Source organism: Perognathus longimembris, chromosome 8 (genome assembly GCF_023159225.1).
Source record: "Perognathus longimembris pacificus isolate PPM17 chromosome 8, ASM2315922v1, whole genome shotgun sequence".
Lineage (NCBI taxonomy): Eukaryota > Metazoa > Chordata > Mammalia > Rodentia > Heteromyidae > Perognathus > Perognathus longimembris.
In genome coordinates, this window is record NC_063168.1 from 33,987,013 (window position 1) to 34,001,673 (window position 14,661).

A 14,661-nucleotide genomic window follows, 5' to 3' on the forward strand; every position below is an offset into this window, starting at 1 on the left:
CAGGACTGGGAAAAAGAAATAATAATAATAAAATAAAATATTAACCAAAGCACAGGAACAGCTCCTAGGCCCTGAGTTCAAGCCCCCGACTGACTGGGGTAAAAAAAAAAATTAGTACTACCTATCTTTAGAAGTATTTTTCTATTTTTAGGCAAGTGGGGAAGGGGACAGATATGGGCAAGAGTTGGTGTTCTCCAGTAGTGATGTCTGCAAAAATGTCTTGAACTCTATTGCTTAGCAACTAAAATGCTTTCACTGTTTAGTTAGCTGCACAGGAAGACGTTAATTTTTCTTGCACTTGAGTTTCTTTTTATGTCTTTTTGCTGTTTAAGTCCCTATTGGGGCTTTAAGGTACTAAAAGAATATTATGTAAACATACCAGGACAAAATAATGAAGATATTAGAATACACATATTTAGAAGTAACTTCAGAAGTTAAAATAATTGGAAAGAAAATGATAAGTATGTAGTGATTGCAATGAATGGTGGTAGTGTGGGAAATGTTGATTTGTAGGATGATCATTGCTTTAAAAGATTTAAAGCCAGCTGCTCGTGGCTCACACCCATAATCCTAGCAACCCTGTGGCTGAGATATGAGGATGGATGGTTTGAAGCCAGCTCGGACAGGAAAGTCTATGAGATTCTTCATCTCCAATTAATCACAGAAAAAGCCGGAAGTGATACTGTGGCTCAAGTGGTAAACTAGCCTTGCACAAAAGAGTCTGAAAACGGTGCCCAAGCCCAGAGTTCAAGCCCTGTGACCGGCAAAAACAAAACAAAAACCATTTAACTACTAGCAATTTGACTAAATTTTACTAGATATAGATCATATGGTGTGAATTGTGAATCTGAACATAGATTCATAGATCACTAGTTAGATACAAATTATTATTATATGATACACTTGTACCTCTTCAATGAAATTTAAAATGTGTATAGTTAGGCATGGTAGTACATATGTGTGACCCCAATATTCACTAAGCTGAGGCAGGAGGATTGCAAGTTTAATGCCACTGGGCCTATCTATCGAATCCTGCATAAATGAGTTGAGTGAGTAGTGAACAAAAAGTAGTGAGTGGGTGAGTGAATGAGTGAACGGACATGTAAATTGTAATGCTTAACCTTTAATCCCAGATCCTCATAGTGGAATTCAGGTAACTGACTTTTCTCATATCCCGTAGTGAGTCAATAGAGTTTCCAGGGATGGGACTACCATAAATTAAGTTTTCAAACAGCAGTATGTCTTCTTGGTGATGAATAAGATAATTGTGACTATGATTGTGTATGATAAATTATTAGTATCAAAGCCCAAATAAGCATATGTGTTTTAAATGGGTTTTTTTCCTGTTATACCTTTATTTGTTTATGCTTTAGGAAAGGTTATCCCCCCCCCATTTTTTTTCAAATTTTTATTATCAAACTAATGTACAGAGAGGTTACAGTTTCATATGTTAGGCAATGGATATATTTCTTGTACTGCTTGTTACCTCGTCCCTCATTCTCCCCTCCCCCTCTCCCTTTCCCCCCATGAGTTGTTCAGTTCATTTATACCAAACAGTTTTGCAAGTATTGCTTTTGTAGTTGTTTGTATTTTTTTACCCTATATACCACTGTTTACCAGTATACATGGTTAAATTTGTTTTTTTGTGTGTGTGTGCTATCCCTGGGGCTTGAACTCATTGCCTGGGTGCTGTCTCTGGTCTCTTGCTCAAGGCAAGCACTCTACCATTTTGAGCCACAGCTCCATTTCGAGTGTGTGTGTGTGTGCGCACACGCGCGCACACGCTTAACTGAAGATGAGTCACTGAAGAATTTCCTGTCTAAGCTGGCTTTAAACTGTAATCCTCAGATCTCAGCTTCCTGAAATACTAGGATTACAAGTGTGAGCCACTGGGGCTTGGCTAATTCTTTTTTAATATTAGAAAAAAAATCTTTTATTGTTGTCATTATGTTTAAAGTACTAGGTGAATTTCCTTTGGCATACCCCATGTGATTACTGTACATGATTTTTGTACACTGGATATTGTATATATGCTTACCTGAACTAGGGAAGGGAAAGAAAAATGAGGGAGGGTGTAATAAATATAACAAGAGATGTACTCACTGCCTTATTATGTAACTGTACCCCTCTGTACATCATCTTGTCAATAAAATTTAATTAAAAGAAAAAAGAAATCTTAACTAATCCTTGTGAGAACCTGCTAAATATGATGCAAATATGCACCGCTGCATCTTTGGTGTTTTCCTGTAGGATTAAACCCTTGGGCAAAGTAAAGGGCAAAATCACTGAAGGGGAAGTGGATGTCATTGAGGATTGAATGCTGGACCTTGTGCATGCTAGCTAACAAGTTTTAAAACTTTTCCAAACTTTTTGCTTGTGTGCATGTGTGTGTATGCTGGTACGGGGTCTTGGACTTGGGACCTGGGCACTGTTTCTGAGCATTTTGTTTTATTTTTATTTATTTATTTTTGCCAGTCCTGTGGCTTGGACTCAGGGCCTGAGCACTGTCCCTGGCTTTTTGCTCAAGGCTAGCACTCTAGCACTTGAGCCACAGTGCCACTTCTGGTCATTTTCTGTATATGTGGTGCTGGGGAGTAGAACCCAGGGCTTTATGTATTTGAGGCAAGCACTCTTGCCACTAGGCCATATTCCCAGCCCCACTTCAGGCTTTTTCTGATTATGCAGTGCTGAGGAATCGAACCCAGGGCTTCATGCATGCAGGGCTAAGCCACATTCCCAGCCCTGTTTCTGAGCTTTTTTTGCTGCTTGGGCTGACTTTGAACCATGATACACAAATTGTAGCTAGGATTACAGCTATGAGCCACTGGTGCCCTACTTTTTGCTTTTAAGTTTTGATTAAAGTAGAATAAAGAAGAATCCAGCTAGGCTACAAAATGGTAGACGATTGAGCTGGTTGTTTTTTGTTTATTTATTTATTTTTGCCAGTCCTGGGCCTTGGAGTCAGGGCCTGAGCACTGTCCCTGGCTTCTTTTTGCTCAAGGCTAGCACTCTGCCACTTGAGCCACAGTGCCACTTCTGGCCGTTTCCTATATATGTGGTGCTGGGGAATCGAACCCAGGGCTTTATGTATGTGAGGCGAGCACTCTACCACTAGGCCATATTCCCAGCCCCTTGTTTTTATTTTTTATGGTGAGGTGCTAGGGATCAAACCCAAGGCCTTGTACATTTTAGGCAAGTGCTGTACTGCTTGAAATAACACTCCCACCTGAAGATGGCACTTGTTGCAAAAAGAAGAAAGTACCAATAAAACTTCTTTGGTAAACTATATCTATATTATCTGGAAAACTTAAAGACGCTAAATGTATAATGCCAACATGGTTGGATCTTAAAAACTTAGATGGATGGCTGGGAATATGGCCAGTGGTAGAGTGCTTGCCTCGTATACATGAAGCCCTGGGTTCAATTCCTTGGTACCACATATATAGAAAAGGACAGAGGGGGCTCTGTGGCTCAAGTGGTAGAGTGCTTGAGCAAAATGAAGCCAGGGACAGTGAGTGCTCAGGCCCTGAGTTCAAGCCCCAGGAGTGGCAAAAAACAGCCTTAGGTGGAAAGGGCAAATTACAGAAGAACTTCTAAGTAGTTTATTTGGTGATAGTAAACATTAGACCAGAGCCTCTCATCCGTGATAGACTAGTGCTCTGTCACTTGACATGCCTCTGGACCTCTATATGCTAGTAATACAGAATATAGTGGTTACTCAACTGTACTTTTTAAAAAAAAATTTTATTGTCAAACTGATATACAGAGAGGATACATTTTCATATGCTAGGCATTGGTCAACTGTAATTTATGAAAGTCATGCACATGGCATGAAAATATGGGCAGCAAAAACATCAAAATCATGAAAGTGATGATCTTTTTCTTTTTTTGGTGGTGGTACTGGCTTTTGAACTCAGGTCCTTATTCTTGCTAAGCAGGCACTCTTACTACTTGAGCCATGTCCTTAGCCTTTAAACTATTTTTCTATTAGATTCTTGACAATTTTTTCTCCGGGCCAACCCTAGACCATGCTTCTCCTATTTATTCTTCCCAGATGGCAGGCCACTGCTACCAGCCTTTTATTGACTGAGTTGGGATCTTAGGAACTTTTTACCCTGGCTGACCTATGATTCTCCCAGTTCTATCTTCCTGAGTAACTAGGATTACAACTGTGAGCTACTGTGTTCAGTGAATGTGATAACCTAAGGATGGGATGGTGTAAGGAAAAAGGACAATGAATTTCATGAATGTTTTAGTTCTATGTTTTGGAGGAAAAAAAACCCACAAAGCATGGTGGTATGTACTTATAATTACAGCACTTGGTAAGCGGAGGTCAGTGTTACATAATGAATTTGAGGCTAGACTGAACTATGAACTACATAATGAGAAGCTGTCTCAAAATAAAAATCAGGGGCTGGGGATATAGCCTAGTGGCAAGAGTGCCTGCCTCGGATACACGAGGCCCTAGGTTCCATTCCCCAGCACCACATATACAGAAAACGGCCAGAAGCGGCGCTGTGGCTCAAGTGGCAGAGTGCTAGCCTTGAGTGGGAAGAAGCCAGGGACAGTGCTCAGGCCCTGAGTCCAAGGCCCAGGACTGGCCAAAAAAAAAAAAAAAAAAATCAACTGGGTGCTGATAACTCACACCTGTAAACCTAGGCACTCAGGAGGCTGAGCTCTAATGATCGTGGTTCAAAAGTCGGTATAGGTAGGAAAGTCTATGAGATTCAAATCTGTAACTAACCACTAGAAAACTGGAAGTGGAACTGTGGCTCAAAGTAATAATGTGCTAGCCTTGAGTAAAAGAGCTAGGGACAGTGTCCAGACCCTGAGTTCGAGCCCCACAACTGAGATAAATAAAATAAAAATCAGCCAGGCACTGATAGCTCTCACCTGTAATCCTAAACCGAGGCAGGAAGTCTACTCCAGTTAGCTAGCAAAAAAGCCAGCGCGTAGTAGAGCCTGTTGCTTGAGTGGTAGACACTAACCTTGAGCAAAAGGCTAAAGGGTTAGCAGCACCCAGGCCCTGACAAGCCCCAGTACCATTACAAAGTAAACAACAAAAACAGTAGAAATGAAAATAGGAAAATTGATAAGTTGGGTGTGTAGCACTATGGTAGAGTGTGCTTTGTAGCATGTTCTCAACCTTGGATTTAAATCATGTACATATACCTAAAAATACAAAAAAATGTTAATAGTTAATGATGGGAGCACAGTTGTAATACTATTTGTAGATCTGGATTTATTATTTAGTGCTGGTCCTGGAGCTTGAACTCAGGGTCTGTGCCTTGTCCTTGAGGTATTGTTATTGGGTTTTTTGTTTTGTTTGTTTTTTTGGTCTCAAGACTACTGCTCGGGCCATAGCTCTACTTTCAGCTTTTTGGTGGGAAGTCTCACAGACTTTTCCTTCCTGGACTGGCTTCAAGCCACAGTCCTCAGCTCCCAGTCTCTTAAGGAACCTCTAAACCACCTCTGGTGGTTTACAGGTGTAAACCACCAGATCTCCCTGGCTTGTAGTTCTGATACAGAATTTTGTATGTAAAATAATACTTGGAATTTCAAAATTGAGTGTGATTATAATAAGAGATTTTTTAAAGAATCTTAAGAGACTTGATGTTTGTACATACTTAAGCGTTATGATTACTATTTAGACTGGGGAGGGGTTGGTTGTGGGGCTTGAATTTCAGGGCCTGGGAGCTGTCCTTGAACCTCTTTGTGGTCAGGGCTAGTGCTCTATCACTTGAGTCCCACAGTGCCACTTCCCGTTTTTGAGTGGTTAATTAGAGAGAAGAATCTCATAGGAACTTGTCTGACTGGGCTGGCTCTCAATCCTCAGATCTCAGCCTTCTGAGTAGCTAGGAGTACAGGCATGAGTCATATTGCCCAGCTCAATTTTTTTTTTAAATTTAATACCTGGGCTTGACTGCATACCACTCACTTTGGAAGACAAGGTTCTGCTATATAACTTGATTTGCCTTGAACTTGGTATATCCTGGCACCAAGAACACATGCATGAAGCATTATCAGATCTTTTACATATTTCATTTTTGAGATCGGATCTTACTTTGTATGACCCAGCCTTAAACATGAGATCTCTTTACCTATATTTCCAGAGTAGCTGGAATGAAACGTGTACACCACAAACATACAACCTTAATTTAAAATGAGGCATTAATTATTATAGCTTCATTTTAAATTAAGATAGTGATGCTTTGTACTTTTTTGTGCCTATCCTGGGGTTTGGGCATTGTCCCTGAGCTCTCTATTATTTTTTTTAACTTGAGGCTTGTGCTCTACCACTTAGGCCACAGCTTCACACCTGCCCTTTTGGTGGCTATTTGACAGAGATAGCCTCATGGACTTTACTGCCTTCGCAGGCTTCAAACCCCACAATCTTCAGATCTTAGTCTCCTGAGTACCTAGGATTGAAGGTGTGAGCCAGTAATTTCTTGTAGATGTCACTTCTCAAATGTTTTTGAAAGTTGGTAGAATCTTTGTCATAGGATTTGTGTGTTAAGTGCATTACATTTCAGTGAATTTAAAAGAACATGTTAGTTTAAAATTCTTTGTATATTTTAGCAAAGAATGGCTCAAGAAGTACTGACACATTTAAAGGAACATCCTGATGCGTGGACAAGAGTTGACACAATTTTGGAATTCTCACAGAATATGAACACAAAAGTAAGCAAGTGGTGGTTTTAAAATGCATTATTTCTTTTCTTCCAGTCATAAACTTTGAGGAAGGTATCTCATTTTTAGTATTAGCATCTGTTATCAAATCATTTTATATTGATGGTTAACTTATTTCAAAATTTAATCTTAAACAGAGTTAATTCTTGCACATAGTCCTGAGAATTATTAAGTTTTGTAATTGGGACTAGTATGCAAGGTGGCTTTTTTGGGGGGGGGGGATTGTTTGTTTTGTTCTTCTTAGAACATGTATGCAGGTCTAAGTAGCATAAATTCTGAATGTTATTCAGAGATGAAACACGAGAACAAGAATTAGTTTGGGCAAGTAATCAATATAATACAGGCTAGGGTACTCCAATCCCAAGTCATATGGACAGCTTAAAATCCTACTCCATGGTACCAATGATTTGTATGAGACAGCACTCAGTTTTTATTTGCAATTTTAAATGTTAAAATTCGGGTCCTCTTAAGTTTGAACAGAAGAATTGATCAAAATGTGTTTTGACTGTTTTAGGCTGATGATTCACACTTCTCTTTAAACTGCCTTTAAGTAATAATACCATGGCATTCTGTTTAATACACAAAAGGTTTCCATTTGATATACATTGTGTTAAAACAGAAAGTAGCCATGTTCCTGAAATCAGATGGTTAATTTTAAAATATTAGTTTTGACATCTTGTAAATTTTAGGGCAAAAATACAGTCCAGAACTTCCTCAAAGTGCTAACCTTGAGTAACATAGCAGTGTTTGCCTGTTTGCTTGCCTGGTAAATTTTGCTTTTTATACTGACAGACATTACTAATGTTTAAGTTGATTTATCAACAGTATTTTTAAAAACTCAAATTTGTCTTGTGAAAAATGAGATGATTAGAGGAACAGAAAGAAAGCAACAGGTAAAGAATTCTTCAATTTACATAAATTACAAATGATTTGGTGCTAAATTTATGCACTATGACATTTGGCTTTTATGCAGTCATTTTTTTTCTTTAAAGATGTTAACACTACCTGATATTAATCATAATGTTCCATTATGTTGATTGCTTGTAATAGGAAGAAAAGGGGTGTCTTCCTGTGCAACTGACACAGCTAGGCTTTGACGGCAGGCCTCCACAAGGTCTACCCTTTTGATTCCCTTTAACTGAATTCTGTTCATCAATTGTTTTTGTTTCATGGGAGGTGGGTGGGGAAAGGGGGATTCAATGCATAAAATAAATATTTCTAAGGGCTCAGTAGAAATTTCTGCCATAGGGATCATTTCATGCATTTGTTGGTTTTTTTTCATGCAGTCTTTGCTGTTATCTGTCCCTCATCTTCCTAACTCAGCAATGGAATATTCAGTTTCTGAGATGTAAAGCAGTTTTTTATCTTAGAATGTGTGGATTTGTGGATGTTTCTAATGTAGGCATTTTATCATTGGCCTTCAGATTTTTGAATGGGAAGTACTTTTTTTTTTTTTTGGCCAGTCCTGGGCTTGGACTCAGGGCCTGAGCACTGTCCCTGGCTTCTTTTTGCTCAAGGCTAGCACTCTGCCACTTGAGCCACAGCGCCACTTCTGGCCATTTTCTGTATATGTGGTGCTGGGGAATTGAACCCAGGGCCTCATGTATACGAGGCAAGCACCCTTGCCACTAGGCCATATCCCCAGCCCCGGAAGTACTTTTTTTTCCCCAAAGGAATAAAAACTTTCCAATTCAGATTCTTTGTTGTCAAGGATAAGTTGGGTCATAGGGTATAATGGTGATATATATTCCTTTGACCTCAAAGATTTTAAGTGGTTTCCTCAATGTCCTTGGCAGAAAGATGAAATATAAATTGTTGAGAAAGTTTATGCCACTTTTTACTGTTGGAGAAAGGACTAGAGTTTAATAAATAGGTATTTTGTTTAACCAAGTACCAACCAAACCAGTAAGGAAGAAGTAAATAAGTGAATATAGTTAAGGGAAGGAGAAATGTTCAATTAGGAAATAGAAACAAAAAAATTGGTTGTACCTCTGACTTAAAGAAAGAGAGTTTTGTTTCTTCTGTTTTTATAGTTCTTATAAGTTCTTAGCAGCGCATTGCTTTGATTTGCAAAATGTCATGACAGTCTGATCTTATGAAAATTGCAGAAAAAGTTGAGGGTAGTTGTTTTTAAAACCTAATTTAGAATTCTAGTCAGAAACTTTTTGTCCTTTTTTTTTTTTTTTGCTTGTTTACATTTTTCTGAGACCTAGGTCTATAGAGAGTTGTGTTCTTAAAAAATGATCATGATGAAAATTTCACTGTTTACTGCTGATTATGAAACATTTTAATGGCATTAAATTTATATAATTTCAGGATTTTGCTCTGGCCTTGTTTCTGTTAGAAGTCTTTAAGGAGCTAACATTCTGCAAATATAGGATTTGAGTTGATTGCAAAAAAAAAAAAACTCCTGTAAAGTATGAACTATTAAAAATGAAAGAAAACAGCAAAAAATTGACTGAGCACAATGTAGTTTGGGACAGTCTATATTGTGCTTTGGATAAAATGAGCATTTACATGATCCCTTTGGTTGAAATACTAATGCTCCTATTTTATTGTGTATAATGACTAACCATTTTAAAGATGAACTCTTATTCTCAGCCAAAACTTGCAATCTGTTATTGTTTATCTATGTATGAATGGGTTTACGTTTCAGGTATTATAATTGAATCTTCCCTAATTCTTCCTATGAAACATACCATGAAGTTTTTGTCCCTTTTCTTCCTCCTTCACACTAATTGGTCATAGATATAATTTTAGGTAGTAACTCATGATTATAAACATGGTTGACTGTTTAGAGTGCATAATCAACAGGAGGGACAAAATGGCTTGAAAGTGGTATCTGCTTTTTTTTTTTTTTTTTTACATTTAGTTAAACTGTTCTATTTAGGAAGAAATACCTGAAAAGTAGCCACAGATTGCAATATGCATTTATGTATAATTTTGACTGTGCACAAAAGTTTATCTTTAAATTAGTAGAAATAGCATCTATATAAGGGTGGGGTTAAATTTAAAATGAATCCATGGGTTGTCTTGCTGCTCCTTAAGTAACACACCAGTGATGCTTATAAAATTTATGTAGAAACTGTCTGTGGCAGTATTTTAATATTTGGCCAAAGCTTACAACTCTTAGAGGATGGTAGGGAGCTTAATAAAGTATATAAGTTGCTAAATTCTTGGGAGCCTGTTCCTGTTATAAAGTATATGAGCCTATAAGCAGTCATTTATGCTGTGAATTCATATCTGGCTGCTATTTTTCCTTCTGCAGAAAAGCCTATTTGGCTGCTAAAGAGCTTTTTATTTGGTTCTTCCTCCTGGTGTGAGCATGTATAAATAAACAGCAGGACGTTACATAGGGTAGTAAACAATAAAATGAGGAAAATGCATGAAATCTCAGTATATAGGTGAATAGATTCTTGTTTACATATGTAATTAAATTTGATAGGATAATATTTTTTGAAACTTTAGATGTAACTGTGTGAATGTCTGTCCATTTGTGAATCCTGAGAGTTGCCAGTCCTGTGACAATATATTCACATGATTCTATTCTCCAATTTTCAGTATTATGGACTACAAATTTTGGAAAATGTGATAAAAACAAGGTGGAAGATTCTTCCAAGGAACCAGTGTGAAGGTAGGAGAATATTGAACAGTTGAAATTTTATTCCTGATATTCTCATTACAATTGAATGTAGAAAGGGGAATGTATTGATTTTATGCTAATTTATTCTTTATGCTAAATGTATAGCTGTTTAACTTTTGTCTATACTACAATAGGAAAAGTAGTCATACTTCAGGAAACCTGAAGAATAAAGTTTGTTTATTGGAGTTCTTTGCAGTTTCAAATCACTTATTTTCACTGAAAAATAGACATAGAAGTATGGACTCTCTAATTGGGAGTATAGCATTTTCATTTGAAAATAAGCTTTCTTCAATTATTAATTTATCTTCTGGTACTGTTCTTCATCTGCTTTCTAGACAAGGATGTTTGCTTTTTTGGATTTTTTTTTTTTGGCCAGTCCTGGGCCTTGGACTCAGGGCCTGAGCACCATCCCTGGCTTCTTCTCGCTCAAGGCTAGCACTCTGCCACCTGAGCCACAGCGCCCCTTCTGGCCGTTTTCCATATATGTGGTGCTGGGGAATCGAACCGAGAGCTTCATGTGTAGGAGGCAAGCGCTCTTGCCACTAGGCCATATTCCCAGCCTGCTTTTTTGGAATTTTTGAGATGGACACTTGCTTTGTAGTCTAGGAGCATAACTTAAATCTTTGACAACTGTTTTACACATTGAGAGGTTAATGAGTCAAAAAAAATGTACGGAACATGTCCTTAATACAGTACAGTATAAGCCACTGACTTAAATGTATTGTAGGAGGAAATAGTGTCTCTCCAAAGAAATGTCTGTTGTCTATATTTTCTTTTTTTTTTTTTTTTTTTGCCAGTCCTGGGGCTTGAACTCAGGGCCTGAGCACGGTCTCTGGCTTCTTTTTGCTCTAGGTGAGTACTCTACCTCTTGAGCCACAGCCCTCTTTCATGGCTTTTTTTTTTTTCTTTTCTTTTCTTTTTTGGTACTGGGGATTGAATCCAGGAGGTTGCACTTGCTAGGCAAGCACTTTGCCACTAAGCTATATCCCAGCCCTTTTCATGACTTCATGGGCTTCATGTATATGAGACAAGCACTCTACCCCAGCACTCTATATTTTCTTAATTTGCTTACTTTTAAATTTTATTTATTTATTTATTTTGGTGCTCCTTCTGGGGTTTGAACTCTGGGCTTAGACAGTGTCTCCGAGATGGTTTCCTCAAAGCTAGCACTTGAGCCCTCCAGCTCCACTTCTGGCTGTTTTATTTGTTTTTTCGTTCATTCATTTATTGGCTGCTTGTGTGCCTTGAACTCGGGGCTTGGGCACTCTCCATGAGCTTTTCTGCTCAAGGATAGCACTCTACTACTTTGAGCCACAGTGCTACTTCAGCTTTTCTGATAAATAAAGTTACCATTATCATGGGCTTCCTGTCCTAGGGTTACAGATGTGAGTCACCAGTGCCAAGCTTTGATTCTGTTTTTTTCTTTGGTGATACTAGGGTTGAAAGTTGTAACTTGAATTTGCTTGGCTTCCTTGCTCAGTTGGTGTTCTTGAGCTGATCATCCCTCCTGCTACACTTTCCTGTTCATCTTGTGGCAATTTCTGCCCCAGCTCACCTTGAACTCAGACTTTTGAGTTAAGCTGTCAGCAGTTAAGATTACAAATATAAGCCCAGTTTGTAAGGAATCCTTAAACATATTCTTTCTGTACAATGGTTGCTATTTTCAAAAGGAACAACCAAGTGGATCCCATCTGTCTCTTTCAAAAAGACCAATTGTTATGTCCCAAAGGAACATGTGTTTTTGAAGTCCTGAACAATTTATTGCATTCATTGCAAATCAAAGTTCAGTGGATTAGTTTTGTTTTGTTTTTGGCAGCACTAAGGCTTAACCCAGACCATAGGCCTCTATTAGATAAGTGTTCTAGCTATGTTCCTAGCCTATCAACAACTCTATGATAACATCTAATTTCACCGAGTGCCACAGGTTTGTAGTGAATTTTTTTTACCTTTCCAGTAGAGGGTATGTTCTTTTGTGGCCAGTGGTTTCCCCTTGTGGTTTACTATTAGTTTATTTTTCTTTTATCACTGGTCTTGTTATGGTTAATCTGCTTTGTAGGAGCCATACATAATATAGCTAGGTCCTTAACTCCATTTCTCATCAAAAAGTTGCTAGAAGACAAATGTTTATAATTTGATCCTTAAGGTTCATGCTTATTATCCCATTCAGGAGGCTGAGGGAAGAGTCCAGAGAAGCTGGGCCAATACAATAAAAGAATAAAATGTCTTTTTTTTTTCTTTCTTCTTCCCTCGCTCCTTCCCTTCCTTCCTGTCCCGGGTTTGAACTCAGGGCCTGCGCGGTGCCCTTGAACTAGTGCTTTACCACTTGAGCCATAGTGCCACTCTGTCTTTCTCTAGGTAGTTTATTGGAGATGAATTTCTCAAGTTGACATTTCTGCCCAGGCTGGCTTATAATGGAGATTCTCAGCTGTCAGCCTCCTGAGTAGCTAGGATTACAGACATGAGCCACTGACACCAAGCTGTTTGTTTTGTTTTGTTTTGTTTTTTGTATTTGTTGTTTGTGCTGGTATTAGTGCTTGAACTCAGATCCTCATGCTCTTCTTAGCTTTTTTGCTCACAGCTGACATTCTACCACTTGCCCACTTCTACTTCTGGTCTTTTTTCTTTATTGGAGAAAAGTTTGAGAAAGAATTTTACTTACTCTGTGCCAGTGCTGAGCTTGATCTCAGGGCCTGCATATACTGTCTCTTAGCTTGTTTTCACTCAAGTTTAGAGGGCTACCACTTGAGCAACTTCTCCACTTCAGCTTTTTGCTAGTTAATTGAACAATTTCTCAGACTTTTCTATTTGGGCAGGCTTTGAACCATAATCCTCAGGTAAACCTCGACCAGTGTCTGGCTTTACAACAAGGTAGTTTAATAACAAGAAAAAGAAGAGTAGAATGTAATAATACAAAAAATTTGTATTATATAAATTGTACTAAATTGCTGTGGTTCTCATTTTGCTATAGACTAGAAAATGTGTTTTGAACATGGGCATGCCTATAATCCTAGGTACTCAGAAGCTTAAACTCTAGCAAATCAAGATTTGAGACCAAGGGCTGGGATGTAGCTCAGTAGCAAAGCGCTTGCCTAGCAAGTGCAATGTCCTGGGTTCAATCCCCAGTACCAAAAAAGAAAACAAAAAAAAATACAGGTAAAAAAATTTTTTTGAGACCAGCATGATCTAAGAGATTCCATCTCCAAAACAAACAGAAAGCAGAGCTGGAGGCATGACTCAAGTGGTGAGAGTCAGCTGAGAAAGCAAGTGTAAAGCCCTGAGTTCAAGCCTCAGTTCTGCCTAAAACAAAGCTTGAAAGGTACTTGGATTTGAACTCAGAGCCTCTTGCTTGTTAGGCAGGTGCTCTGCCACTTGAGCCATGCTCCCACCATTTTTAGCCTTTGTTCTTTTTTGAATAATCTTGGCCTGGACCATGATCCTACTAATTACATTTTTCCACATAGCTTTATTTATTTTTCAAAATAGGGTCTTGTATTTTTACCAGTAGGCCTCAGACCTATGTCATCCTACCTTTGCTGCTGGGATTACAGGCCTGTGTCATCATGTCTGGTCTTGATTTGTGTGTATGTGTTGTATTGTTTTGGTTTTTGCAACTCTCAACATGGCATTTTTACCTCAACATGGCATTTTTGTTTTGTTTGTTTTGCCAGTCCTGGGGCTTGAACTCAAGGCCTGAGCACTATCCGTGGCTTCTTTTTGCTCAAGGCTAGCCCTCTGCCACTTGAACCACAGTGCCATTTCCGACTTTTTCTGTTTATGTGGTACTGAAGAATCAGCCCAGGTTCGTGACTGCAAGGCAAGCACACTACCACCAAGCACATTCCCAGCTGTTTTTTCTCACAGTTTTTCTCATATCCAGAACCATAAATTTCATAAAATTAAGAATCAGGAAATGTCTTTATTTTATTCTTACTGATGGGTAAATCAGTGATATGTTCTATATATAATTAGTTGTTAACCTAATGAATTATGATTAATTCTGAATTCATATCTCCTTGGTTAATTTATTCCTGTACCTTTTGGATGCTATCCCTTAGCCTTTTTGCTCAAGACTTACCATTCTACCACTTTGAGCAGTTAACTTCCTGCATGTCTAAGCTTACAGATGTGAGCCACCAGCACCCAACTCTAAATATTCTTGCTGTTAGCAGTTGTTAGGTATGCGTGTGTTTAATCTTTGACTTTATTTATTGCCAGTCCTGGGGCTTGAACTCAGGGCCTAAGCACTGTCCCTGGCTTCTTTTGCTCAAGACTAGCACTCTACCACTTGAGCCACAGCACTACTTTGGGCTTTTCTGTGTATGTGTTAC

General features: G+C 38.5%; 1 protein-coding gene across 3 annotated transcripts in view; it reads left to right on the top strand.

The window, feature by feature from the left end:
* The window catches only part of Xpo1 (exportin 1), a 55,801-nt gene that overhangs the window by 6,744 nt on the left and 34,396 nt on the right, over window positions 1-14,661 (top strand). For all 3 annotated transcript variants that reach the window (XM_048352853.1, XM_048352851.1, XM_048352852.1), the window contains exons 3-4: window positions 6,580-6,681; window positions 10,252-10,324. In XM_048352853.1, coding sequence (XP_048208810.1) covers window positions 6,580-6,681; window positions 10,252-10,324 — 175 coding nt within the window. The remainder of the gene's footprint in view (window positions 1-6,579; window positions 6,682-10,251; window positions 10,325-14,661) is intronic.